This window comes from Macaca fascicularis, chromosome 6, assembly GCF_037993035.2.
Source record: "Macaca fascicularis isolate 582-1 chromosome 6, T2T-MFA8v1.1".
NCBI classification, from domain to species: Eukaryota; Metazoa; Chordata; class Mammalia; order Primates; family Cercopithecidae; genus Macaca; species Macaca fascicularis.
This window is the reverse complement of record NC_088380.1, coordinates 164,171,401-164,196,936: the sequence shown is the minus strand read 5'-3', so window position 1 is coordinate 164,196,936 and position 25,536 is coordinate 164,171,401. Positions and strand designations below refer to the sequence as shown.

General features: G+C 44.0%; 1 protein-coding gene across 20 annotated transcripts in view; it reads right to left on the bottom strand.

Moving 5' to 3' along the window:
• Positions 1–1,639: 1,639 nt before the first annotated feature.
• The window catches only part of CYFIP2 (cytoplasmic FMR1 interacting protein 2), a 133,283-nt gene continuing 109,386 nt past the window's right edge, over positions 1,640–25,536 (bottom strand). For 8 of the 20 annotated variants that reach the window (XM_073994657.1, XM_073994661.1, XM_073994659.1 and 5 more), the window contains 5 exons: positions 14,487–14,559; positions 13,788–13,882; positions 7,784–8,022; positions 6,546–6,819; positions 1,640–4,407 (listed from right to left, as the gene is read on the bottom strand). In XM_073994657.1, coding sequence (XP_073850758.1) covers positions 4,240–4,407; positions 6,546–6,819; positions 7,784–8,022; positions 13,788–13,882; positions 14,487–14,559 — 849 coding nt within the window. In that variant the 3' untranslated portion in view covers positions 1,640–4,239. Of the gene's footprint in view, positions 4,408–6,233; positions 6,820–7,783; positions 8,023–8,113; positions 8,175–13,707; positions 13,883–14,486; positions 14,560–25,536 lie in introns of those variants that run through there. The other 12 variants (XM_073994664.1, XM_073994666.1, XM_073994667.1 and 9 more) reach the window with 4 other exon arrangements.

Genomic DNA, 25,536 nt, shown 5'->3' with positions numbered 1-25,536 from the left:
CTTCCACCTAGATTTCAGAAGATATATGGAAACTCTTGGGTGCCCAGGCAAAAGTTTGCTGCAGGAGTGGGGCCCTCATGGAGCCTCTGCTAGGGCAATGCAGAAGGGAAATGGGTTGGAGCTGCCACACTGAGTTCCTACTGGGGTACTGCCTAGTGGAGCTGTGAGAAGAGATCCACCATCCTCCAGACACCAGAATGGTAGATCCACCAGCAGCTTGCACTGTGCACATGGAAAAGCTGCAGACACTCTATGTAAGCCCATGAAAGCAGCCAGGAGGGAGGCTGTACCCTGCAAAGCTACAGGAGTGGAGCTGCCCAAGACCAGGGATCCCACCTCTTGCATCGGTGTGACCAGCATGTGGGACCTGGATTCAAAGGAGATCATTTTGGATTTTTAAAATTTGACCACCCTGCTGGATTTTGGAATTGCGTGGGGCCTGTAACCCCTTTGTTTTGGCCAATTTCTGCCATTTGGAATGGCTGTATTTACCCAATACCTGTACCCCCATTGTATTTAGGAAGTAACTAGCTTGCTTTTGATTTTACAGGCTTGTAGGCAGAAGGGACTTGCCTTGTCTCAGATGTCACTTTGGACTGTGGACTTTTGGGTTAATGCTGAAATGAATTAAGACTTTGGGGGACTGTTGGGAAGGCATGATTTGTTTTGAAAGGTGGGGACATGAGATTTGGAGGGGTGAGGGGCAGAAGGATATGGCTTGGCTGTGTCCCCACCCAAATCTCAACTTGTAGCTCCCAGAATTTCCATGTGTTGTGGGAGGGACCCAGGGGGAGGTAACTGAATCATGGGGAACCCATCTTTCCTGTGTTATTCTCGTGATAGTGAATAAGTCTCATGAGATCTGATGGGTTTATTAGGGGTTTCCGCTTTAGCTTCTTCCTTGTTTTTCTCTTGCTGCCACCATGTAAGAAGTGCCTTTCCCCTCCTGCCATGATTCTGAGGCCTCCCCAGCCAAGTGGAACTGTAAGTCCAATTAAACCTCTTTCCTTCCCAGTCTTGGATATGTGTTTATCAGTAGTGTGAAAACAGACTAATAAAACCATCTAGGAGATAGGTTGTTAATCCAGACTGATAAGGTTCTGCAGGACTCCTCAGTCTTTTGGATCTTCATGGGGAAAAGAGCATGAAGTGTTTCCCAGATTTATCTTCTTTGGAACCCTTTTTTCACTGAGTATCTCAAGACTAACAGTATTCCCACTACACTAGCTCAAATATGACTCGTTGTGATGGCAATTTGATGAGGTGATGACATAGGTTGAGAAAGATGTTGTATGAAGTAGACCTCTCAAAGTGCACCAGTGGGAAATTACCTAGAATCAGGATATCAGAGCTAGAAAAGATCATCTTGTCCAACTTGACAGAAGAGGAAACAGCCCTAGGACTCATTTTAGTGGATGACCTTTAGGAAAGCTGGTGCTAATGTGAAATGTGAGGCTCAATTTGTAAAGATGTAATTTCCCACGTGGGAAAGCAAGCAAAGCCATTAGTTTGGTGTGCAGTAACCTATATTTTTCTTTCATTCTCTTTTAGGTTGTTTTCTTAGTAATTAGTTTTATTATGGCCTTCCACAGGTCAATGAGGATTAGAATAGGACCAGGAATCAAGACCAAGTTGCTGGTTTTACTAGTTTGGAAGCAGTTTTAATGAAGATGGAAATGTTTATCAACTCAACACAGGTACCCCCAAAATACAAATCAAAATATCATCTTTAGCTGCATAGCAAATATGATTTAAGAATTTAACATCATTATTTGATCACAAGCGTAAATATAAGTCACCATAAATAAATGTAAATTCATTGTACAAAAATTCCCAACAATTCTTAATACAAATATGGTACATTTGACAGTTTCTGAAACAGATTTTTTTTAAAACTTTTTAAAACCTAAGCTTTATTTTTTTCCTGGTCATTAGACACACATAAAATAAAAAATCAAAAGAGGCTTGGGCAGTAATGCCAGGGAGGAAGAATATTAAACTCATTGGGTGTTAGGAAATCAGTGCCACTGGCAAGCCAGGGAAATAAATCTTTCTGCTGAAAGGGAAGACCTCAATCTACTGGGATCAAGTCTCCTGAAGGCAATATGACTCGGCCCAGAGGGTCAAATTTAGGGATATAAATGTGGGGTGAGAGAGGTGGGTTATTGAAATAAATATCTCATCAAATAGATAATTCAAATCTCCACGAAGTCGTGGTCAGGGATTTGGATGGAACTCTAGCCATCTATCAGCTACAGAAAGGCAGCTACCAACCTCAGACAGGACTAAAGATGTAGAAGGATCTGGAACTTTGACATTCTATATGTTTTGAAAGCATGTTCTCTGCCATGTGGGGTAATCGCTCTCTTCTGCCTCTGGAACATATCTATGGTCATCAAGAAGGAAAAGTCAGAAATCAGAATAGAAGGTGGTACCTCCAGAGAGGAGGATCTGCCAGTTTCTACTTGCAATCTCCTCCCTTCTCTCTTCCCTGTATGTATTTTTTTTTCATGGCTTAGTGGTAGCTCAAAGCTCAAGGTGACCAGAATGATTCCCTTACAGCAGTGGTTCCCAAACATTGATGTGCAACAGAATAACTTGGGTAGCTTGTAGAAAGGGCAGACTTCCTGGCCCTATTCCCAGAGATTCAGAATTAGTAGGTTTGAGGTGGGTTCCAGGAATCTGCACTCAAATGTGCTACTCTCAGGATCTGACCTAAGGGGCCTTTCACATGTGGCCCCACCTTTCCTCACTGGAGGACATAAGTGCATCACGTAAGCCTCTTGCTGTGGGCACTTCCTTTGGGGTTAAAAATGGGACCATTTGATTAAGGCAACCATTTCTAACCATCTTACTTCCCAGGGCTGGAGAAATATCAAATGTCACATTTGATATTCTTAAAACCTCAGGGCCACAGATTTGCTTTGACAATGACATGCTCTGTAACAAGAAATTTATATCCTAAAGGCTTTTATCCTTCTCAATGGTCTCATCACACTCGGTGGGAGATTTTGCAGAAGACTTTTGGTTCGGTCTAGAAAATGGAAGTAAATGTTACCCCTGGGAGGGAAGTCACACCGCAAAGTCTAACTTAAGGAATGTAAAGAGAACAGCAAGTTGAGAGTAAAAGCTAAAATGTTCCAAGAATCTTTCAGCTTCTAGGACAATGGAAGTCCTGATTCCCTAAAAGAAGACTCTTCTTCGGGGACAGGGGGCATATCTTGGTATTAAAAGCTCATTGACAATTATTATTACTCCTCCTCACCTCTGTTTCCAAGACTTTTTGGGCCTCTGTGGAAATAACCCCTTAATATTTTATTTCTTGTGGAAATGTTCCTTGATAAGCATTTCTGTGCCAAGAAGTGGCCCGTAATTTGGTCACTGGCTAATGCTGTAGGCAGTGCTATGATTGATTTGGTCAAAGCTGCTTCCCCTGTGTGGCCCAATGCTAAGCCTTTCCCGTAGGAATAAGGGAACCATCTCACCATCAAGCAGCTGAGATGGCCTGAAAGCATCCTGTTTGGACTATGACATTTCTGGCTGTGTTCACACATACCGCTTCCCCACAGCAGGCCTGACCAGTCTCCTACCTTACCTGCATGGAGTGTGATACAGCTGTGAATGCTTTTTGGACCTCTCTCTAGGACTTCCCTGAGAGAAGGGAGTTGGAATGGGGCTTTGGGAAGCCTATGTGGTAGAATCCCTGGTACCCAGAGTGGGAGAAGTTGCCACCCAGGGTACTACATGGAGGGAACCAGGAGAGATGAAGTAGTAAGCTGAGGCATGCCCTTCTGGCCAGGCTGGCATCTCTGGGCATGGCCACATCTGTGTTCACAGTCTGAGACTTGAGTCCTGGGGTCACACATGAGCACTGGGTAGGAGGTGTCCATCTTGGGAGGCGGTCTTGGGAAGCAACCACAGATGGGTGCGATGATGGGATGGAGAAAGGGTGAAACTAGGAGTTCTTAATATAGTTCAGCAGGGAGAAAAGAAAAAGCACACACTGCCCTGTTTCCTTTTTTTTTTTTTTTTCATTTATGCTATGAAGAAACCAGCATGGAGATGTCATGGGAGAGCATGCACAGGCCCCGCCCTAGGGAGTGGTGATGTGTTTGGGGAGGTGCTTGTTTCCAGGTCCATCCCACACGTTGTCCAGTTGGATCCTGTGGCAGGCTGGCTGTGGCTTTCTCTCTCCTACTTCTCTTCCTCCTCCAGAAAAGCGTCTGCAGGACCTACTGCTTAACAAGTGGTGGCCAAGGACTGGTGGATGGGCGGCTGGAAGCAGCGCACATGCTCCACAGTGGAACTGTCTGTCTCCACAGACTTCATGTACTTGTTCAGGATGGCAAAAACCTCATTGTTCAAGATCTGGTACTTCCTGATCCGGTCGGCCATCTTCTTCAGGGGCTACAGAAGGAAGGGGATGTTCAAGTTAGGGCAGGACAAAGGTGGGGGTGGAAAGAGGGAGTAACAGGAGAAGTCAGTGAGGTACAGTGTACCCTGCATCAGTGATCATGTCACCTTCTTAAAGTCCTTTTATAGAATCCCCTGGATCTGACAATCAAGTGTTAACATCCCATAAAAACCCTCTCCAAGTTTTAAAGCAATCTACAGAGCTACAATAATCAACAGTGTGGCACTGGCATAAAGGTAGACATACAGATGAATAAAACAGAATAGAGAGCCCAGAAATACACTACTACACATACGATCAAATGATTTTCAACAAGGGTGCTAAGACTGTTCAATGGCAGAAACAGCCTTTTCATCAAAAGGTGCTGGGAAAAATGGATACCCACATGAAAAATAACACTTGACCCTTACCTCCTTATACCATATACAAAAATTAACTCAGAATGGATCAGAGACCTAACCATGAGAGTTAAAACTGAAATTCTTAGAACACAGGGGAAAATTTTTATGATACTGGATTTGGCAATAATATCTTGGGATATGACATCAAAAGCAAAGGCAAAGGGTTGCATTACATCGAAATTGAAAACTTTCGTGCATCAAAGAGACACCATCAGAATGAAAAGGCAACCCATAAAATAGAAAATAATCACGAATCAGATCTGATAAGTAATATCTAGAATACGTAAAGAACTTGAACTCAACAAAAATGAATTAAAAAAATGGACAAAGGACTTTAATAGGCATTTTTCCACAGAAGATACACAAATGGCAAATAACACATGGATACAGCACTCAGCATTGACAGCCATTAGGGAAATTCAAATCAAAACCATAACAAGATAACTTTTTTCACTCATCAGGATGACTATTAAAGAGTAAGTGGTGACGATGTGGAGAAATTGGAACTCTTGTCTACTGCTGGTGAGAATGTAAAATTGAGCAGACACTATGAAAAACAGAATGGCAATTTCTAAAAAAATTAAACATAGAATTACCATACGATCCAGCAATTCCACTTCTGGGTATATACTTAAAAGAATGGAAAGCAGAAATTTGTAGAGTTATTTGTACACACATGTTTCACAGTAGCCAAAATTAACCATTTTCAAAAATAGCCAAAAGGTGACAGCAACCTGAGTGGACAAACACAACATGGTCTATATACACAGTGAAATATTATACAGCCATAAAAAGGATGGAAATTTGAACACACACTACAACATGGATGAACCTTGAGGATACGCTAACTAAAATAAGCCAGTCACGGAAAGACAAATACTGTATGATTCTACTTAGATGAGGTACCTAGAGTAGTCGAATGCATAGAGAAAGTAGAATGATGGTTACCAGGGGCTAGGGAGAAGATGGGGAGTTATTTTTTAATGGGCCCAGAGCTTCAGTTGGGGAAAATGAAAAAATCTCTGGAGATGGATGGTGGGAATGGTTGTACAATACTTAAGTGTACTTCATGCCACTGAATCATATACAGAAAATTACCATTGAAACTATTTTATGTGTATTTTTTTTAAAGCCCTTTGTGAGGTGGCTTCTACCTCTCTCTCCTCTCACTGGGTCCCTGAGACCCACCCTTCGATCCGCCTTCGTGCCTCAGTGCCTCTGCTGTCACCGTTGCTCTGTCTGGAGCATCCTCCCTGCCCCATACCACCTTCGCTGCTTGGTTCTTTGCTGCGGGCCATTCTGGACTCAGCCCAGACACAGCCTCCCTCTCCTGGGAAGCTTTCTCTGCCCGCAGCCTGGTTTAAGGGTCCTTCTCTCCCTTCCCACAGCAGCCTAGCTCACCCCATGCCAGTACCTACCCCATCCAGGTGCCCGCACAGCTCTGGTATTTGGTGAATATTTGTACAGGTGAGAAACTGGTATCAGCAGAGTCTGACTGGGACAGGGGAGATGCACTCCCGGTCTGGAGCCCAGCCCTGCCCTTCGGGGTGAACTGATTCATGGCAGTAAGTGATGAGCGGGTGACTCATGGCTTCTTCTAAGCAGTAGTATCTTTGTACTTGCGGTGTGGGGAGCTGGCCTTCACAAGCAGCTCTTCCCCTGCTTTTCTGGTGAAAGCCTGGTTGTCAGCCCAGCCCCACCTCCCAGGCCTCGGCCACCAGCCTGCTTACCACATTCTTAATGATTTCATCCTTCCCGTCCTGCCTCTGCACTTTGAGCAGGTGGTAACAGAAGTCGAACAGGTCGAAGCGACGCTGCTGGCCCAGCAGGACGATGATGGAGCAACCAGCCCAGTTCAAGCCATCGCCGAAACACTGCCTAGGAGCAGGGGGAGGAAGCAGCTGGAGAGGGAGGTGGCGGAGGAGGGCAGGGAGGGAGGGAGCCTCATCTTGGGCCAGGAGTACAGCTACTAAGCAGGCCTGTCTTTGGGCCAAGTCTCTTAATCTATAAAATGGGTACAAAGGAAGCTGTGAGGGGGGGTTCATTAGTTGCAGGGATGGTAGTTATGTCATAAGTCCTTCCGGCCACAAAGAGGTGTCAGCCTCTTTGCATCACTAATGTTAAAAAACAAAACAAAAAACAGCTCTTAAGAAGCTCTGAATTTGTAAGGAAAAAATCCACCCAGCCCTTAAGATGTATGTGGCTGATTACTCTGTGCAGGTCAAAGGAGAATCTGTCTTGACTCTAAAGGAGCTGAAGGAACACCCAGGGGGAGAGGGGCCATTTCAAACCAGGAGGCCAACTGGCCAGAAGCAGGCTGAGAGGGAAGGGAAAGGCCATGGGGGGCAGATGCTGCTGGGGTCGAGGCTGAGTCCTTTTGGTTCTGACAAAGCTCCGACTGCAGGCCCCAACTCTCAAGAGACCTGGGCAGTTTGGATGGCAGTAGAGTCATCTTTCAGCTGTCTCTCTTGTCCTCAAGCAGCAGCCCAACCCGGGCGGGTGTCCCCAGTTCCCCATCCCTGCACTGGAAGCCTGCAGGCCAGCACTGCTCTGAGACAGCTTCACCAACACCACTTTCTTGGGGAAGCCTCCTCTTCCCACACCTTTTTCCTAGAGCTCTTGGCTGCCAGAGGGGAGGCCTTGTCTGCCTTTCCACTCTGTCCTCGCTATGTAGCTGGGTGAGTGCAGTAAGAACTAGCTCTGCTGTCTGCTCTAAGGACTCCTAAAGGTTCCTCATTGTCTAGTGGTACAGTGTAGTGGGGGTGAGGCAGGCAGTGAGGGTCTTACTATCAAACCCTTACTGGGCTCTTTCTTGCCCATGCAGTCAGCTCAACACACCCAACAAAGTAGTTGTTGGCCAACCACCCCTACCCCCTGCCCAAGTTTCTGGCTGAACTCTGGCAGCCCCATGACCTGCAGGAGCACAGGCAGACTGGGGGTAACCCTGCCCTCTCTGGCAGGTACTCACTCAGCTGTGAACTCGTTGGTTCCCACAGGGATGCAGTAGACGAACTGCATGGCGCTCCACAGCCGGTGGAACTCCACACACTCATCGACGTGCATGACGCCATTGGTGGGCGGCGGGCCCCGCCAGATGGGGTCCTGCAGGTAGCTCCGAATGCGGGTCAGGATGACCTCAAACATGGACAGGCCACAGCACAGCCGCTCCTTGGTCAGAAGGTCACCCTCGCGAGCGATGGCGATTTGCTGGAAATGGAAGGGCACATACACCTTCTATCCACATCTTAGAGCCCATCTGCCACCTCCCACCAGAGATTCCCAAACTCTGAAGCTGGCTGCACCTGGAATGAATTTACCAGAACTGGTCTTGTTCAGAGCAGGGCACAAACTTGATGATCCTGAATGCAACAGCAGGGAAGTTTCACGGTAAGTCTTACTGGTGTTAAGTAAAATCCAGGCACAATCAGAAGCGGATTAATTTTTAAAATTATGATTTACCCACGTCATGAATGCTGGATAGCCATTGAAAAGACTGACATGATACTACTAGTAGTACTACTGCTTCTACTATAACTACTACTAGCTTATGCTTTCTGAGTGTGGGTAGTAAAGCATAAGGCCCTGTTCTAAGCACTTGATATATACTGACTCCATTCCATCCCGTGAGGTAGATGCCATTACTGTCCCCATTTTACAGATGAAGAAACTAAGGTTCAGAGAGCCAGCCAGTGAGTGTCAAAGCTCACATTTGACCCAGTAGTCTAGCTCTATTGGTTAAGTTGTAAAGTAAACAGAGTAAATTGCAGAAACGAATGTATACTACAATTCTACTTAAAAACATTGACAATGTACAATCGGACAGATGAAAGTATGTGTGATGTGTGTACGTGTAAAGCATATTTTAGAAGGACTAACATCAGTTGCGGGAACAGATGGGCTTGGAGAAATGAGTGGGATTGTCACTCTTGACTTTAAATACTTCTGTACAGTTGAATGTACTACAATGAACATATGTTACTGTTAAAACTTGCCCATGATTTCAGATAATTATTTCCTCTAGAAGTGCTTGTTTGACAGTTACAAATGACCTCTATTAATAACGTAAACTGGCCTTTCATCTGGGTTCTGGCTACTGCACATCTAATAAGCAGCTGGCTAGACAGGCTAGATGTCAGACACATTACTACACACGTTATGAGTCAAACCATGTAGGGGTAGAGGTCCTGAAAGCTATCTGCAAAGTAAGGTAAATGTTAAAATCGGAGGTTAAAGTAAGATCTCCAAATCTGTGAACAAAGCTAAAAAAGGCAGGCTTCTGACTCTGAGAGATCCACAGGGGACTCATGGAATCAGCTCCCCAGTGGGAGGTTTCCCCAAGGAGCCATTTTACAGGGTGGCTGGGAGGCACCTGCCTGACCTCCCCCGGAAGCCGCCTCCCTGGAGGCCCCCAGGAAGAGGGTGACCTTTAAGTGAACCCATGAAGGAAAGGAAATCGGGAAACACCAAGGCAGGAGTCTGTTATAAATGTGGACCATGAGTATAGTTGTCATGACAACTACGAACTGAAAGAAATCTAGGAAAAAGATGAATTGGAGAAGCAGTTTGCCAATGTGTGTTTTAAACACGAAGGAGAGGGAACCCTGATTCCCAGTGACTCATCTTGATTTCATTGGCAGGAACAGCTTGGGAGCCGAGGGAGAGTCGCTGAGATTGCCACAGTTAGCTAGAAATATCTCTTGTGTTTAAAAAAAAAAAAAAAAAAAAAAAATCCTGAGCCTGTGTTTGAGTCTGTTTGTATTCTCTTTATTTGTTCTTACTCTGTTCTATTTGGCCCCAGAAAGGGCTCCCCATTTCAGAAAGAGAGTCTAGTACAGGAGAGATGCTCAGTAAATAAAAGACCCCAATTTGTTCTCAAGCCATGCATATTCTTTTGCCAATTAATGCATACAGAGTTCTGGTTTACTAATTAATCGACTGTGCATTTGGCTAATTTGAATCAGTCCTCAGGGTCAGACAGTCCTGGAAGGGGGAATAGAAAAATTGGCCACTGAGGTTATAAATCTGCGGACAGACTTTGAACTCTGGTGCCCCCACCCACTACAGCCAATGAAAAGGGCCTTGACTGCCACAGGAGCTTTCTCCCTTTCCTTTGAAATGTGTTTGTCCTTTCCTGATGGCCTAATGGAGTGGTTAGGAAAAAAAGAAAAAGTTCTAAGGAAATAAAAATATTTCATAAACCTCATTACCCAGAGATAAGCGTTCTTAAAATAACTCATTTCCTTCAATATTATGAAGGAATGGCTACATTTAATGGCCATTGATATAATTCATTTAGTCTTATATACTTAGGTTATCTTAAATTGTTAACAAACTCAAAATTATGAACAATGCTAAAGACACCATCCTTTTTTTTTTTTTTTTTTTTTTTTTTTTTTTTAAATATTTGAGACAGAGTCTCACTCTGCTGCCCAGGCCAGAGTGCAGTGGCGCCATCTGGGCTCACTGCAACCTCCACCTCCCGGGTTCAAGTGATTCTCCTGCCTCAGCCTCCTGAGTATCTGGGATCACAGGCATGGGCCACCATGCCTGGCTAATTTTTGTATTTTTAGTAGAGATAGGGTTTCACTATGTTGGCCAGACTGGTCTCAAACTCCTGACCTCAGGTGATCCACCCACCTTGGCCTCCCAAAGTGCTGAGATTCCAGGTGTGAGCCACCATGCCCAGCCCACCATCCTTATACATAACATCCTGTGAGCTGTGAATGAGCATTTTGTTAGGATGAATATTTACTAACTGAAGGGTCAATGAGTATAAATATTTTAAAAGGCATCTGCTATACAGTGGCAAACTATTCTTAAGGAAAGTTGATCCATGTGCATTCACCTGTGTGAAGCCTGTTCCTTGTACCCTCATGAATACTCCTGTATCCCAGACTGGGCAACATAGTGACACCTCATCTCTCTAAAAATAAAATAATTATCCAGATATGGTGTTGTGTGCCTGTCATCCCAGCTTCTCAGGAGGCTGAGGCAGGAAGATTGCTTGAGCCTGGGAGGCTGAGGCTGCAGTGAGCTATGATTGCGCCACTGCACTCCAGCTTGGGTGACAGGAAAAGACCCTGTCATAATAATAATAATAATAATATAACAATAATAATCCATTCAGAAATAGTCTTTGTCAACTTGAGATGAAAAGTTTTACCTCATTCTTTGAATGTGCATTTCATTGATTACTGGTAAGGCCAGATACTTTTCCGTGTGTGTTAACATTGTATTTTTTTATGTTGTGAACTTTCTTTCATGTCTTGTCTTTTGGTATGTCTGTCATTTTCTCTTTGCTTTGAAAACGTGCTTTATAGATCACTTCCTGCGAACACCCTCAATTTGCAGTTTGGTGTTATGTAGGGAGGGGAGGGTTTAACATGGCTTTTATCCATTTCTTTTCTATTCCCCTCAGTGGGGAGTTTTTCTCTTTCTGCCCTTATGTGAGTTTAACAAGGGGATAGAGAAAACATTTGTGAAGCTGTGCCGAAATAATCTCAATATTCCTTCTCTATAACTTTGAGAAGGAATATATGACAATATTCCTTCTCAAAAAACTCGATGTTTTTTGACTTCTTATGCTTCTATTATTTGCTCATCATAACAATCAAGAAAGGCAGGTAAAGCAGCTATGATCTCATTACATAGATGGTAAAATAAAGACTGAGAAAAATGGCTTGCACTAGATAATTCAGGGGTGGAGTTAGGACAAGGATCCCTGTCTTTTAACCTCCTCTGGCTCCAAGTTTTTCTTCCATGATAGTGTGGGGCAACAAACCAGGCCACTTCAATTTGTCTCAAACAAATGCAAAGAATGCAATACTGCTCAAGCTTCCCGGCTTTAAATAGGTTGCAGACTTCCTCTGTCACCTCCTAGATATCTTACGAGTACCCTGTGCCCAAACCATCTCGGAAGTTAATATTTTGTTAACTTTTCTTTAGTTCATGGAATGACTAAGTTTTGGACTATTTCTTGAGGAATGGAGGACTTAGAAAACTAGCACTTCCTGTCCCACAGAATGTCTAGGCTTTTGTTTGTTAAACACTCAGCATTTGACAGACTGAGATTTCTATCAGTCCCAAGGAAATGGTGTTCACCAGAACAGGGAAGGAATTCACAGTCCTCTAAGTGGAAACATATGCCAGACTTCGGAGTGAGAGGCGGGATGCCTGCGAGAGGCGGATGCCTGCAGGATGACAGCAGCCGTGGGGAGCAGACACATTCACGTGTCACTCACTGGGTTTTCTCCCTAAAAGGAAATCACTGGAGAGGATCTCCTCTGTTTAGCCTCTGCAGGCCAAAAAAGAAAATGTGTGTGCTCTACAGTATCTGAGTTCTCTCTGTGGTGAGTTAAAGAACCCAACCACCATTAGCTGCTTTTTTTTTTTTTTTTTTTTTTGAGATGGAGTCTCGCTCTGTTGCCCAGGCTGGAGTGCAGTGGCACGATCTCAGCTAACTGCAACCTCTGCCTCCCAGGTTCAAGTGATTCTCCTGCCTCAGCCTCCCATGTAGCTGGGATTACAAGTGCCTGCAACTGTGCCCAGCTAATTTTTGTGTTTTTGGTAGAGTTGGGGTTTCACCATGTTGGCCAGGCTGGTCTCGAACTTCTGACCTGAGGTGATCCGCCTGCTTTGGCCTTCCAAAGTGCTGGGATTACAGGCATGAGCCACTGCGCACGGCCCCACCATTAGCTTTTAATCACCATTTTCAGAAGGAGGTTGGTGGCATGCGGGGGCTGGGCTGGGGTGGCTTCCTCAGTGTGACGTTTGTGCAGATGAGGCTCTGCATCGCGCTCCAAAAATACCATGTTTTGCCAGAAGAGAGGCCACCTTCTGCCCTCTGCTGAGGATTTGAGTCCTTCTGCCCTTGGTGAGAACACCAGAGAGGACCGCCGGAATGCAAGTTCAACAGCGACTTTCAATCCTAAATCTCTTAAACAGTTGGCATTGGCTTGTCTCACTAGAATACCCTGTTTCTCTTCTTCCTGAATTCTTCCCCTGCCTGCGCCCATAAAACGTGAAGCTTGCTTAAATCAACTTGAAAGGTGACAGCACACGCCTTTTGTTTCTCCACTTTCCCCCCATGTCTCTTTCCTCCTGCTCCCTGCATAATCTGAATTCTCTGAAGGCAGGGGTCTTGTCTTACTCATCTTGATGTTCATCGTGACTAGTACTGGTTTTTAACAAGTACAGAATAACATATGAGCTCATTCACCTTTATTAGAACACTACAGAAAAGGCTGAAGTCTTCTTTCTCTCCCACTCTATTCTATCTCATCTCTCTTCAGAGGTTGCCACCATGATAAACTAGGTAGACGTCATTCCAGACATTTTCAGAAGAGTTTTATATGGTTTTGTTGTGTGCATTTAAAAAAACGCATCATCCTGCGTGAACTGTAGTGCAACTTGCTTCATCCAATCGACTGTGCTTATGATCTATCCACACTGATGCATCAAGATCTAATTTTGCCTTTTCATTATGTATTAAGTACATACGTAATATGCAATAACTTAGCATTTTATTTAATCAATGCTTTACTATTAGATGTTTGGGTTGTTTCTAGTTTTTGCTTTAACAAACAATGTTACATAAGCATCTAGTGTTCCTTTAGCAAAAATATCCAGAAGTGAACTGCTGGCTCACAGAGTATGTGGAGTTTTAACTTTTAGAGACAAAGTAACAGATTCTTGATATCTAGCAGGGACACAGTAGATACTTGTTTAAATAAGCAGACGACTTGTTGGCAGGATATACGATACAGGGTACTGAAGAAACACTCAGGCCTGAGAGTCAGCAAATCTCATTCCAGACCTGTTGTTGCTATCAATATTAACCAGTTTTGGGGTATTGGACATTCTCTTCCCTTCTCTGAGCCTCAGTTTCCTGACCTGTACAATGAGGGGGTTTGGTCGAATGCCTTCAAGTTCCTGTCAGTGATCAGAGCCCATTCATCATATAAGATTGGTACCTGAGGGGTCCCCAGCCGCTCGATCAGAGGGACCAGGTGGAGTGGGGCATACTTGGCTTCCAGACGTTTCATCCGGACCTCCAGGCGCTCCCCCTCTGCAAAAGGAGTCACAGAGCAGAAAATGAGACTCAGGGCACATGGGGCAACTGGGGAAGGAAAAACTCTCAAAGGACCTGATGATGTATCTGCATTCCAAAAATGGGATGGAGTGTGTGGCACCGCTCTCCTTCGTTCTGGAAAGTGCGAGCAGTGTTTTCAAGGAAAAATGTTCTATGATTTGTCCAACAATGGAATCGTCTGCCTTCTAGAATATCTCTAGTTGAGTGGTTTAATATATTAATATACATATATTTAAATTCCAAGCCTAGATACCACTAAACTAGAGATATTTTAGAAGGAACAAGGGACAGGGCCTGGAGTGTCATTTCTATAATCTTATAAGGAATTTGTTGAAGAATTAGAATGAATGACAGAATCAAAGATAACAGGCTTCAGAGTCTGTCTGGTCAGTCATGTGGTCAGTAGGCTCAATGCAGGTGGCTGGGTTCATCTTCCAATTCGTGATTCTGTGGTTATTCAATAGGTGTCCAAAGCTTTAACCTTCTCCCCTGCTGACTAGATCTGAGTTGACTGGGATTAGGAAGTGAAAATAAGGTTCAAACGCTGGTCAGCTATTCAGCTGCTGTAGTGGTTTCTTACCTTTGATGTAGACTCTAGGCAAGATGTTTTGGAAGGGTGCGGCATGGAGCAAATCACAGACCTCCTCCTGAGACTGCAGAGAGGGGGGAAAAGAGAGAAAGCAATTTTCATTTTAAACAAGGAAGATTTTTCATTCCTAAAAACCTCAGCACTGGAGTTAGCTAGACCTGGGTTCAAATCCTGGCTCTTCTCACTGTGACCTTGGGCAAGTTACTTAGCCTCTCTAAGTCTGTATCTATCTGCAAAACGAGGATGAGAACAGTACCTATTTTAATGGGTTGTGAGGATCAAATGAGAAAATGCATAACCTTGTGGCATAGTCACAGGTACATAATGAGAGCTCAATACATTTTTACTATGATCTTATAAGGAATTTGTTGAATTAGGATGGATTACACAGAATCAAACAGATGATGGGTCTTAGTCTGTGTCTGTTTGGTTGTGAGGTCTGTAGGCTCAAGGCAGGTGGCTAGGTCAGTCTTCAGTCTACAAATCTAGGATGACTCTGTGTAAAGGCCTATGTCTGATTGGTTTTCTGCACACCAGACATCAACTAGCAAGAAAAGAGGGACAAGAACCCACGCCAGATTGGTTTCGATGGCGACTTGTTATGTGTAAAGATAAACTTAAAAGCAAACATACAATGGTTGGACGGGAAGCTTGGTTAGGGCAAGACGGGAGATAGGGTCTCATGGGCTTACTGTCCTGGGACAAGCTCACAATCCCTGGATTTCAGAACAAAGGGGAGGGAAGGAGTCTGGAGAAGCCATCCTCTACTGGGGTCTGCTTTCTCTTCAACTCTGGGCACTTGGATTAGGTAGGATCCAGGCTCCATTTCAAACTCTGACACTTTGGGATTCTAAGCATCTGAGAAAATCAAGATTGCAGGTGTCCTTGCCTTCCTCTACCCCAGGCATGGATGGAACACCACCAATCCAGGACTCTGAAAGGCCAGTTGTTCAAGAGGGGAACCCCAACTCCTGTTTAACTGCAGACCAGTCCTTGAAATGAGGCTACCAGAGGAAGAACACTCTGCAGGCCCTTCACAGGAGCCTGATCTGTCATTCTCAGTTTCTTATCCAGAGGGGAAACTTTCCCCTCAACTTTTTTTTTTTTTTTTTTGGTGAAACAGAGTCTCATTCTGTTGCCCAGACTTGGCTCACTGCAGCCTCTGCCTCTTGGATTCAAGCGATTACTCCTGCCTCAGCCTCCTGAGAAGCTGGGACTACAGGTGCTCGCTTCATGCCCGGCTAATTTTTGTATTTTTAGTAGAGATGGGATTTTGCCATGTTGGCCAGGCTGGTCTCAAACTCCTGACCTCAGGTGATCTGCCTGCCTTGGCCTCCCCAAGTGCTAGGATTACAGGTGTGAGCCACCATGCATGGCCCTTTCCTCCTTTTTTAAGTGAGGTGTGTGTTTGTCTCCTTTCTAGTAAATCTCACAACCTGGTCTTCATTGCTATGTCTAAGCTTAGATTCTTTGATTCATTATATAACCTGAAAACTTTGCTTATTGATCATTCAGGCTAATCTTTCATATTCACATGGTGGATTACACTGGATGATTTTTGAATGATGAATCAGCCTTGCATAGCCGAAATAAACACACTCGATTATATATTGTCCTTTTGATGTATTGCTCGAATTTATTTGCTAACATTTTGTTGAGGATTTTTGCTCTGTATTCATGAGGGATACTGATTTGTAGTTTTATTTTCAAATGCCTTAGGTTTTGGTATTAGGGTAATGTTGACCTCAGAAGATGGGGAGAGTTCCCCTTTTGCATTTTTTGGAGATAAAACCCCCTTTCCAAAATTATAACAGGGGAAATTATGACAGTAAAAGAAATCAGACCTAACGAACCTCATTTTGCTTCTAACCTTGAAGCTGTTCTTGTTCATTCCTGGCATAGGCCGAACTAACTTGGGAAAGGAATTCAGTTCATGGTTTGTCTCTGAAACAAAATTGATCGTAGCCCTATCCTGAAAAGACCCCCTTCTTGCCTGAGGACCAGTCCACCTTTGCAGGACTAACAAATTAGCCACAAGATTAGAAATTACAGTTTAGGGGTCATGCAGCCTCTGGCTTCAAGAGTCTGAAACTCCCCAATAGCCCCTGGGAATAACAATCACTATTATAAAACCTAAGATCAGTGCTTGAGATATTTTGCAGACCTTGCACTCTAGTGGATCAGCTGACACCATCCAGACTGGTAATCTGGCTCAATGAGTTCTGCCATCTCACCCAGGAATAGAAAACAGCAAGAGAAACTCACTTCCACCCTCTATGATTCCATCTCCAACCTGACCAATCAGCACTCCACACTTCCTAAGCTCCTACCTGTCAAATTATCTTTAAAAACGGATTCCCAAATGCTCGAGGAGACTAATTTGAGTAATAATGAAAATAATGAAACTCCAGTCTCCTGCACAGCCGGCTCTGCATGCATTACTCTTTGTCCATTGCAATTCCCCTGTCCGGATAAATGGGCTCTCTGGGCAGTGGGCAAGGTGAACCCGCTGGGCGGTTACAGAGGAGATCATGTAGAATTGGTACTGTTTCCTCTTCAAGTGTTTGATGGAATTCACAAGTGAAACCATCGGCGTATAGTGTGGGTTTTTTGCTTTTGTTTCTTTTTTCTTTTGTTTCTTTTTTTTTTTTTCATATGGGGTCTTGCTCCCTCGCCCAGGCTGGAATGCAACAGTGTAATCATGGCTCACTAGCCTTGACATTCTGGGTTCAGGTGATCCTCCCATCTCAGCCTCCTGAATAGCTGGGACTACAGGTATGTGCCACCAATCTGGCTAATTTTTTTTGTAGAGACAGGGTTGGGAGTTTTCTTTGTTGGAATTTTTTTTTTATAAGTAGGAATGATATTTCTTTAATAGATACAGTACTATTCAGCTTATCAATTTTTCTTAAGTGAGTTTCGGCGGTTTGTGTCTCTTAAGGAATTAGCTCCTTTCATTTAAGTTTAATTTATGGGTATATTACATATTTGTCTTTAGAACACATGAAAAAGTCATGTGTTCATGATTTTTTTCTCCTCATAAAACCAGTTTTTAGTTTCAACGTTACTGGTTTCTTTTTTCTTTTTTTTTGTTTTGAGACAAGGTCTCATTCTGTTGCCCAGGCTGAAGTGCAGTGGCATGAACATGACTCACTGCAACCTCAGCCTCCCAGGACTCAGTTGATCCTTCTACCTCAGTCTCCCAAGTAGCTGGGACTATAGGTACACACCACCACACCCAGCTAAGTTTTGTATCCTTTGTAGAGATGGGGGTCTCACCATGTTGCCCAGGCTAGTCTTGAACTCCTGGGCTCAAACTGTCTGCCTGCCTTTGCCTCTCAAAAGTGCTGGGATTACAGGCATGAGCCACCGCACCCAGCCTCAATGTTACTGGTTTCTGTTCCTTACTAATTCATATCTTTTCTTCCGCCTGCATTAAGTTTAATTTGCTCTTATTTCTCTAGTTTCTTTTTTATTTTTTAAATAATTGAAATAAAGAATAGGTATGGGGAGTCTCACTGTGTTGCCTAGACTGGTCTCAAACTCCTGGGCTCAAGCAATCCTCCTGCCTTGACCTCCCAAAGTGCTGGGATTATAGGCACGTGCCACTGCACCTGGCCATTGCTCTAGTTTCTTAAAGTGGAGGCCTAGATTACTGATTTGATACCTTTATTCTTTGCTAATAGAACATTCAGGGTATTCTTCCATAACTCCAGCAATCAAGAGTTCATTTCTTCTGGAGGCAGCTCAATCCACTTTCGAACAACTCTAATGGTTAGAAAGTTTAGCTGGGTATTGAGCCAAGGCTGCTTCCCAATAGTTTCCACTCTAGATCCTTGTTCTGTTCTTTAGAGTATCACTGAATGTATTTTTCAAGCTAGTATCTTTAGCTCTTTTATCTCTATTCTTCCCCTCAGAATCAAGCACTTTGTAAGAGTTTTCTACATCTCTCTCCATTTCCTAGTCTTCAGGTCCTTCCTCAGCAAACAGAAATATCATGCCTAGTCATACCATGCCATGACAATGTCTCTCGCAGAGATTACCAAGGACTGCACTGTCACCAAGTTCAATGCATACCTTTCAGTCTTCATCCTATGTAATGTCTCTAAAGTATTAGGCACTGTCCTCCTCCGCTCCTATGACAAGGTGTGCCTTTGTTTCCACCATTTTGGCTTCTCCTTTTTAGCATCTTTGCAGATTTTATCTCTGATCATCCCTTAAATGTTGTTGTTGTTGTTTTTTCTTATTCTATTGTCCCAGTTTATCTCATCTACTCCCATGACTTGAAACACCATTCACTGTCCACTATTAATCAAACCTGTGTTTTCATCCAGACTTTTCTCCAAAGCTCTGGACCTGGACAGCCAACTCCTTGCTGGATGTTCCCACTTGAATATTCCACAGCTCAATGTTTCTAAAGCTGACCACCTTCTCCTCCTTATCACCTGGTGTTCCTTGCTCACAGAATGGCACAATCAACTCATCTGCCCAGGCCTAAACCCTGGGGTGCATCTTCTCTCTTTCTCCTAGAAACACCAACTAGTCTTTGTCCTGCTGATTCTCATGTATGATTCTTTGCACGTTTCTCCACACCAACCACCACAACACTAAGAGCTCCATAAGGGTAGGGATGGCGTCTCTATTTCTGCCTCTCATCTCCAGTGCCCTGCATATATTAGTTTCTCAATAATTTATTAAATGTCCAAACATCTGTTGCTCTATAAATGTTTCTTACATGAGTAAATAAATTTGTCTGCATGACAGTCCTCCAAGTATGAGAATGCTACTATTACATCCATTCATTCATCCGACAAATATTTATTGAGCACCAGGCACTGTTGCAGGCTTTGCAGATATGATGCTGAACAAGTTAGACTAGATCTTTGCCCTCACAGAATTTATGTTCTAGTTGACAGAGACAGATAAAAACAAGTAAACAAATCAGAAAATTTCAGGGTAATATGCTAGACAGTGACAGGTTTGGGAAGGGACTACTACAAGGTAGTTAGAAAGGATCTTTTTGGCCGAGTGTGGTGGCTCATGCCTGTAAGCACTTTGGGAGGCTGAGGTGGGATGAATGCCTGAGCTCAGGAGTTGGAGACCACCCTGGGGCCGACATGGTGAAACCCCGTCTCTACTAAAATACAAAAAATTAGCCGAGCTTGGTGGTGCATGCCTATAATCCCAGCTCCTTGGGAGGCTGAGGTAGAATTGCTTGAACCTGGGAGGTGGAAGTTGCAGTGAGCTGAGATTGCACCACTGCACTCCAGCCTGGGCCACAGAGCTAGACTCTCTCTCAAAAACAAAAACAAAACCTTTTTTTTTTTTGAGAGATGTTTGAGTTGGTGACATTTGATTAGAGAATGGAATGAAGCAAGGGATCTAGCCATGTAAATGAGGTAAGGGTGGTCCAGTACAAAGGCCGTGGGGCAGGCAACGAGTTAGGGTATAGTGTTGAAGAGACTCACAGTACATATGGCAGGAGGTCCTAAAGGTAGGGAGAGACCAGATCAGGTGGGGCCTCGTAGGCATGGGGCTAAGTGTGAATTTTAAGTGTACCAAGGAGCTATTGAAGTTGTTCCAGAGGACTGGTATACATAGCCCCACTGCCAAGTTTTCTCATCTTTCACTTTTCCAAACATTTCAGTTGTTCCTAGAAATGTCTTGTTACTGGAAGCTGGCCATTGCGTGAACTATCAACTTTCTGTTTTGTTAACATGTGTAAAGTGGTGTGGGCAGCCGCCTTAGGGGATAGAGAAAGGGGAAGAGAGCTCTGGTTCTCTGCAAGAGTAATGCTGCTGTTTTGTTCATTTTACATGATGAGCTTCTTCAGATTTCTTTTGGGGAGACAGTGTTCCACTTACCCCCTTCAACGCCCCTGCCACCTCAATGCAAACTGAAACTGCAGGACCAGAGGTTCTTTGGGGGTGCTTCCTGCTGGCAAACTTCTGTGTGTGCTTCGTAATGTCATTTATCAATGAAGGTGAGAAACAGAAGGATGTGATTTCTTAAGAGATGGAAAAGCATTTGCCTGGAAGGTCCCAGGATTTGAGCTATGTGGCTGTTTTCATGATGAGGTGGCTACACACTCTGCAACACCTTTTGTGGAAGGTGTTTGTTTGGCATTGAAGCTGAGATCATTGTGACTGATAAAAACATCCATTTTGGAGCACACAAAGGCCTGTGTAAGGGATACAAACAAGCTTCCATTGTGGGAGCCCAGGCAAAGGCTGACCTCCCTCTTGTCTGATCCTTATCTTAAAGGATCCACACTAGGCCATCCACTCTGCCTAGGAACCCATCAAGCCATGCCCTGCTGGAAAGGCTCCTTGCTGTGGCCTGTGAAGACCACCCAGCCTTGGTTCTCTCTCCACTCAGCTCCCTCCTTCCCACTCCACTCTGACTGTTTCAGCCATAGGAGCTGTTTGTTATTCAAACATGCTGTCTGTGTGCCCATCACAGAATCTTCACTGTCTCTGGAATGCTGTCTAATCCATCTCTTCTCCCTTACTCTCTTTGCTTAGCAAATTCCTGTTCTTTCAGATCGCAATTTAAGCATCGTTCCTTTTAGGAACACTTCCCTGACCCCAATGCCTCCTTGCTCATGTAGGTTCCTTTATTAAATGTCCTCAAAGAACTGAGTTCTCTTCCTTTCCAGCATCTTAACTCAATCTATATTACACATTCCCATACATGACTAGTTCATAAATGTCTACTCCCCCACCACTGAAATTTAACCTCCATGAAAGTAGAGACAATGTCTATCTTTGACCACATCTTATTCCCAATAGTAAGCACGGTACCTAATATATAATAAATGCTCAATAACTATGTAGAATTAAAGTTGAAAAGTCCCAGCATGTAAGGAAATTTAGCCTTAGAATACAATCTCTCTTATTTGGGGCCTATGTGTTTCTCCTTATTGTAATAACAAAGGGAGTATTATCTCTTCAATTTTACTGATTACTCTATGAACTATATGAAGTAGTTTTAAGAATTGTCCATGTAGTGGGATTTTCAGGTGTTTTTAACTTTCTTTCCCACTCTTTCCCTTTTTTTTTCCTACTTGTATGCATTTACTAAGTTTTCTACATTGAACCCATATCACTTTAAAAAATTAACTTGAAAAAAAAGAACCCTGAAAGCAACTACTTTTTCCCAACTTGAAAGTAAAGAGCTTTTGGAGTCTTGTTGCTGGAATCAGAGGGGAAAGGAAATGAAATCCTAGCATGCCACTTGATCCAGCAAAGAAAAATATTTGCATAGGGGCCAGGCACGGTGGCTCATGTCTGTCATCCCAGCACTTTGGGAGGCCAAGGTGGGTGGATCACCTGAGGTCAGGAGTTTGAGACCAGCCCAGCCAACATGGTGAAATCCCGTCTGTACTAAAAATATAAAAATTAGCTGGGCATGGTGGCACATACCTGTAGTCCTAGCTACTTGGGAGGCTGAGGCAGGAGAATTGCTTGAACCTAGGAGGTGGAGGTTGCAGTGAGCCGAGACTGAGCCACTGTACTCCAGCCTGGGTGACAAAGTGAGACTCCGTCTCAAAAAAACAAAAAAGAAAAAATATTTGCATAGGTTTAATGAAAATAGTTTTTGTTTTAGGCTACAATTAAGGACATGACAGATGCAGAACAAAATATAAGTATTATAAAAAATACAGTGGTGATGAAGTAAAAGTGAAGCTGACAAGAGGCAGGAAGTGGGAGTACCAGGGGTGGTAATTTCCTCAGTCTTTTGTCTTTTCATGGAAAGGAGTCAAGATACTAAATCATGTTAGCAAAAGCAGCAATAGAGGTATAAGTATATTATCTATGATTACAAGGGAAAACAACAGAAGCAGTAATATAATCAAATGTTGAGAGGGAGAGAGAGAAATGAGATAAAATCCCATCTTTCCAAGTAGGGAGTCAGTATTGTCTAAAGTTGCGAATTAAGAAATAGGCTACCCTCATGAGTGTTACGGAGGTGACTGGAAGAACTGGAAACAGAAGCGATGAGGACAGGCTGCCCAGGGAATTGGGAATACAGGTGGGCAGAAGTGCAGTAGAGACAATTAGGATGTTTTTCTTTAAAAGCTCATCTGTAGTATTTGATTTGTTATAATGTGCAATTAAGACCTTAATGGAATTAAGTTATAGTGTGCAATTAACAACTTGAACAAAATGAAGAGGCTGGATTAAATGGTCTCCAAGTCTTTAGAACCAAGAGTCTGTAAAATACAACCACTTTTCTCTTTAGAGAAGGAGAAGCAATGAACATTACTGAGCACTAAGTAATGAGCTAGCTGCTTTATGTCAGTCGCCTGCTGTATGCTTCTGGACAGCCCTGTGAGATAGGGCTCACTGTCCCCATCCTGTGGAGTAAGGTGAACTTTCCTAACTAGGTCTCCACGCAGATGCTTAAATAAGCAGTAAGGCTGACATTTAGATCCAGGGCCACTCCACTTCGACACACATTGTTTCTCCATGGCAGCCAATGCAGCCAAAGTCTTAGGAAGCTTGACTTTCCCCCTTCATTATATATACATGTCATTAAATTGCAAAGTTACCAAAAATAGAAATAGAAAATCACTTAAAATCTTAACACCTAAGAAACTTGAGCCTCACTCATATCTGACAGGCTCATATCATTTGTTGACTTATTGGGTTTTTGGTTATAGCAACTAACATTCTTTAAACTTAAACTGTGGTATATACGCAGTTTGAAGAAGAACAAGAGTCTGAGCTACGTTCTTCTGTGCAAAGAAATAGGAAATTACTGATACCTTTATTCCCAACTTCCAGAGGTAGCCTCGACCCTGAATTGGTTTAAATAATTTCTTTGCAGACGGACTACTTTTTATAAATCTGCTGATGTTTCCAAGTCTATAATTAGACCACTCACGTCAATTTGTACCCACAAATTCCTTCTTCCCTGACCCTCTTATCCCTACCCAAAATTTTCTACCCAGTTTTATCCATCCCATAAATCCCCATTTAAGTTTCACCTTGTAGGAGTGTTCCAAGCCCCTCCAGCCCACAGTGCCTTTGCTTTTTAAAAACTTACCAGAGCTCTTATTCATTCAGGGCTTCCACTAAGTCACCTGCAGACTGGGCTGTCTAATCTAGCCCAGGCTCCTGAAATCTGAGCTTCTGATGGAGGACCAGGACATTGACCCACATCTCATGCAAACATTGATTGAGAGAGAATCTTCTTGAGGGACCACCCGTGTGTAGGACCTGCACGTTCTCTATATTTTTCTTGTTGGCCTGATATGCGAGGCCAGCAAGAATGTAGAGAACGTGTGTATAATAGGATCTAGATACCCAACAAGGTGGTACCAAATTCTGAAGACTTTCATTCTGACTTGAATAGAGCCTGAGCCAGAGATTAAGTAATTCTTCCATTTATATAGCAAACAATAAGCACAAGGCTTTCTGCAAGGTGCTGGAGTAGGTGAGGGAGACCAGATGCACAACGCTTACCAAGATGATGACAAAAGCAAGTAAATGGGCAATTCTAATAAGTGCTACAATTGGGGTGTGCCTGGGGTCTATGGGGACGCAAAGAGGAGCAAGCAATTCAGACCTTTGGGGAGGATGATAGGGAAGGATTTCTGAAGAAGGACGCTAACTTGGAACCAGGGGTGAGTGATGGACAGCTAAGGGGGAATAGTACCTGCAAAGGCCTCAAAGCAAGAGGCAGGGCTGAGAGCCAAGGTAGACTTAAGCTTTCAGTGCTGGAGGAAAGTGGTATGAGACAGGAAGGAGGGGTGGGAAGGAGCGGGTTGGGAAGACTCTTCTAAGTCTCACTTAGATTTCTGGATATTATCCTGATGGTTTTCATCAGGGAAATGGCAGAGTTGCAGCTTCACCTTCTGGTTGCAAGGGAGAGAAAGGATTGGGGAGAGCAAAGTGGGTGTTGGAAGAGTCCAAGCTGGAGAAAGCAGGGCCAGGAGTAAGTGGCAAAGGAGACGGAAGGAAGTGAGCAGAGGCCACAGACCTGATGACTGGACATCAGGACAGCAGGAAAAGAACCCCTGCACAGGGCACCTGTATGATGATGGTGCCGTTCGTGGAGTCAGAGGACACAGTGAGGCTGCAGGCAGGAGGAAGCCAAGGTCAGATTCAGGCAAGGTAAATTTCTGATGTGTGTGGACATGGAAAAGAAGATGTCTAAAAGGCAACTGGATGTGAGGCCTGGGCCCTGAAGAGTCTGTGGGGTAGAGCTGAACTTGGAAGTCAGCATGGGATGGAGGCTGACCCCAGGGGAAAGGAACTGCGCCAGGTTTGCATGAGTGGGTGCTTCTCAGGGTGACCAAGACCCTTCCAGAGACTTGAGTTCCTCTGACTATATGAGACCCAAGAGAAAAAAAGCACAAAGTGCTCCTTGAGTTCAAGGGAAGACATAAATTCTGAACATTTCCATGTCTACTAGCATACAGCCTACACAGGGATAAAAAGACACCTTTCAAGTCAGGAATAGGGAAGATACCACTTCTCTGCATGTGCTGCTACCTCTTTATTCCTTTCTTTAGGTCACCAAATATCTACTGAGTGCTTGCTCTGTGATCTGGCAGACAACCCAGAGGCACAGAGATGAAGATGGCACGCTCCATGGAGCCAGGGAGGGGCCTGGATGCTGCGGGAAACCCTATAACAGGTAGAGCTCTCTATAAAAATGAGATTTCAGTGAAGTTTACCAGCTCGTGGAGAAGAGATCCAAGGATCCAAGGACACCTATGACTGAGAAATAAAACAGAATCAACTGGGTTCAATAGGAGAAGCTGCTGACAAAGGGCTTTGGAGACTGAGAAGAGAGAGAAACACCATCAAGTTCCTCGCAGAGAAAGGCATTTGATAAAATGTGTGTTGATGAAAAGGACCAGCGGTTTGGGGAGGATGAGGAAATGATGGCTGTGAGACGGGCCTGAGAGGAGGGGCAGGGTTTTGAACTGTGAGGAAAGGTGCCATCCCATTCAGAAGGAGGAAGAAATCAGGGATAAAATGAGGTGGCTGATATGAAAGGAGTAGGGCATCCTTGGCTTGGGCTTGTG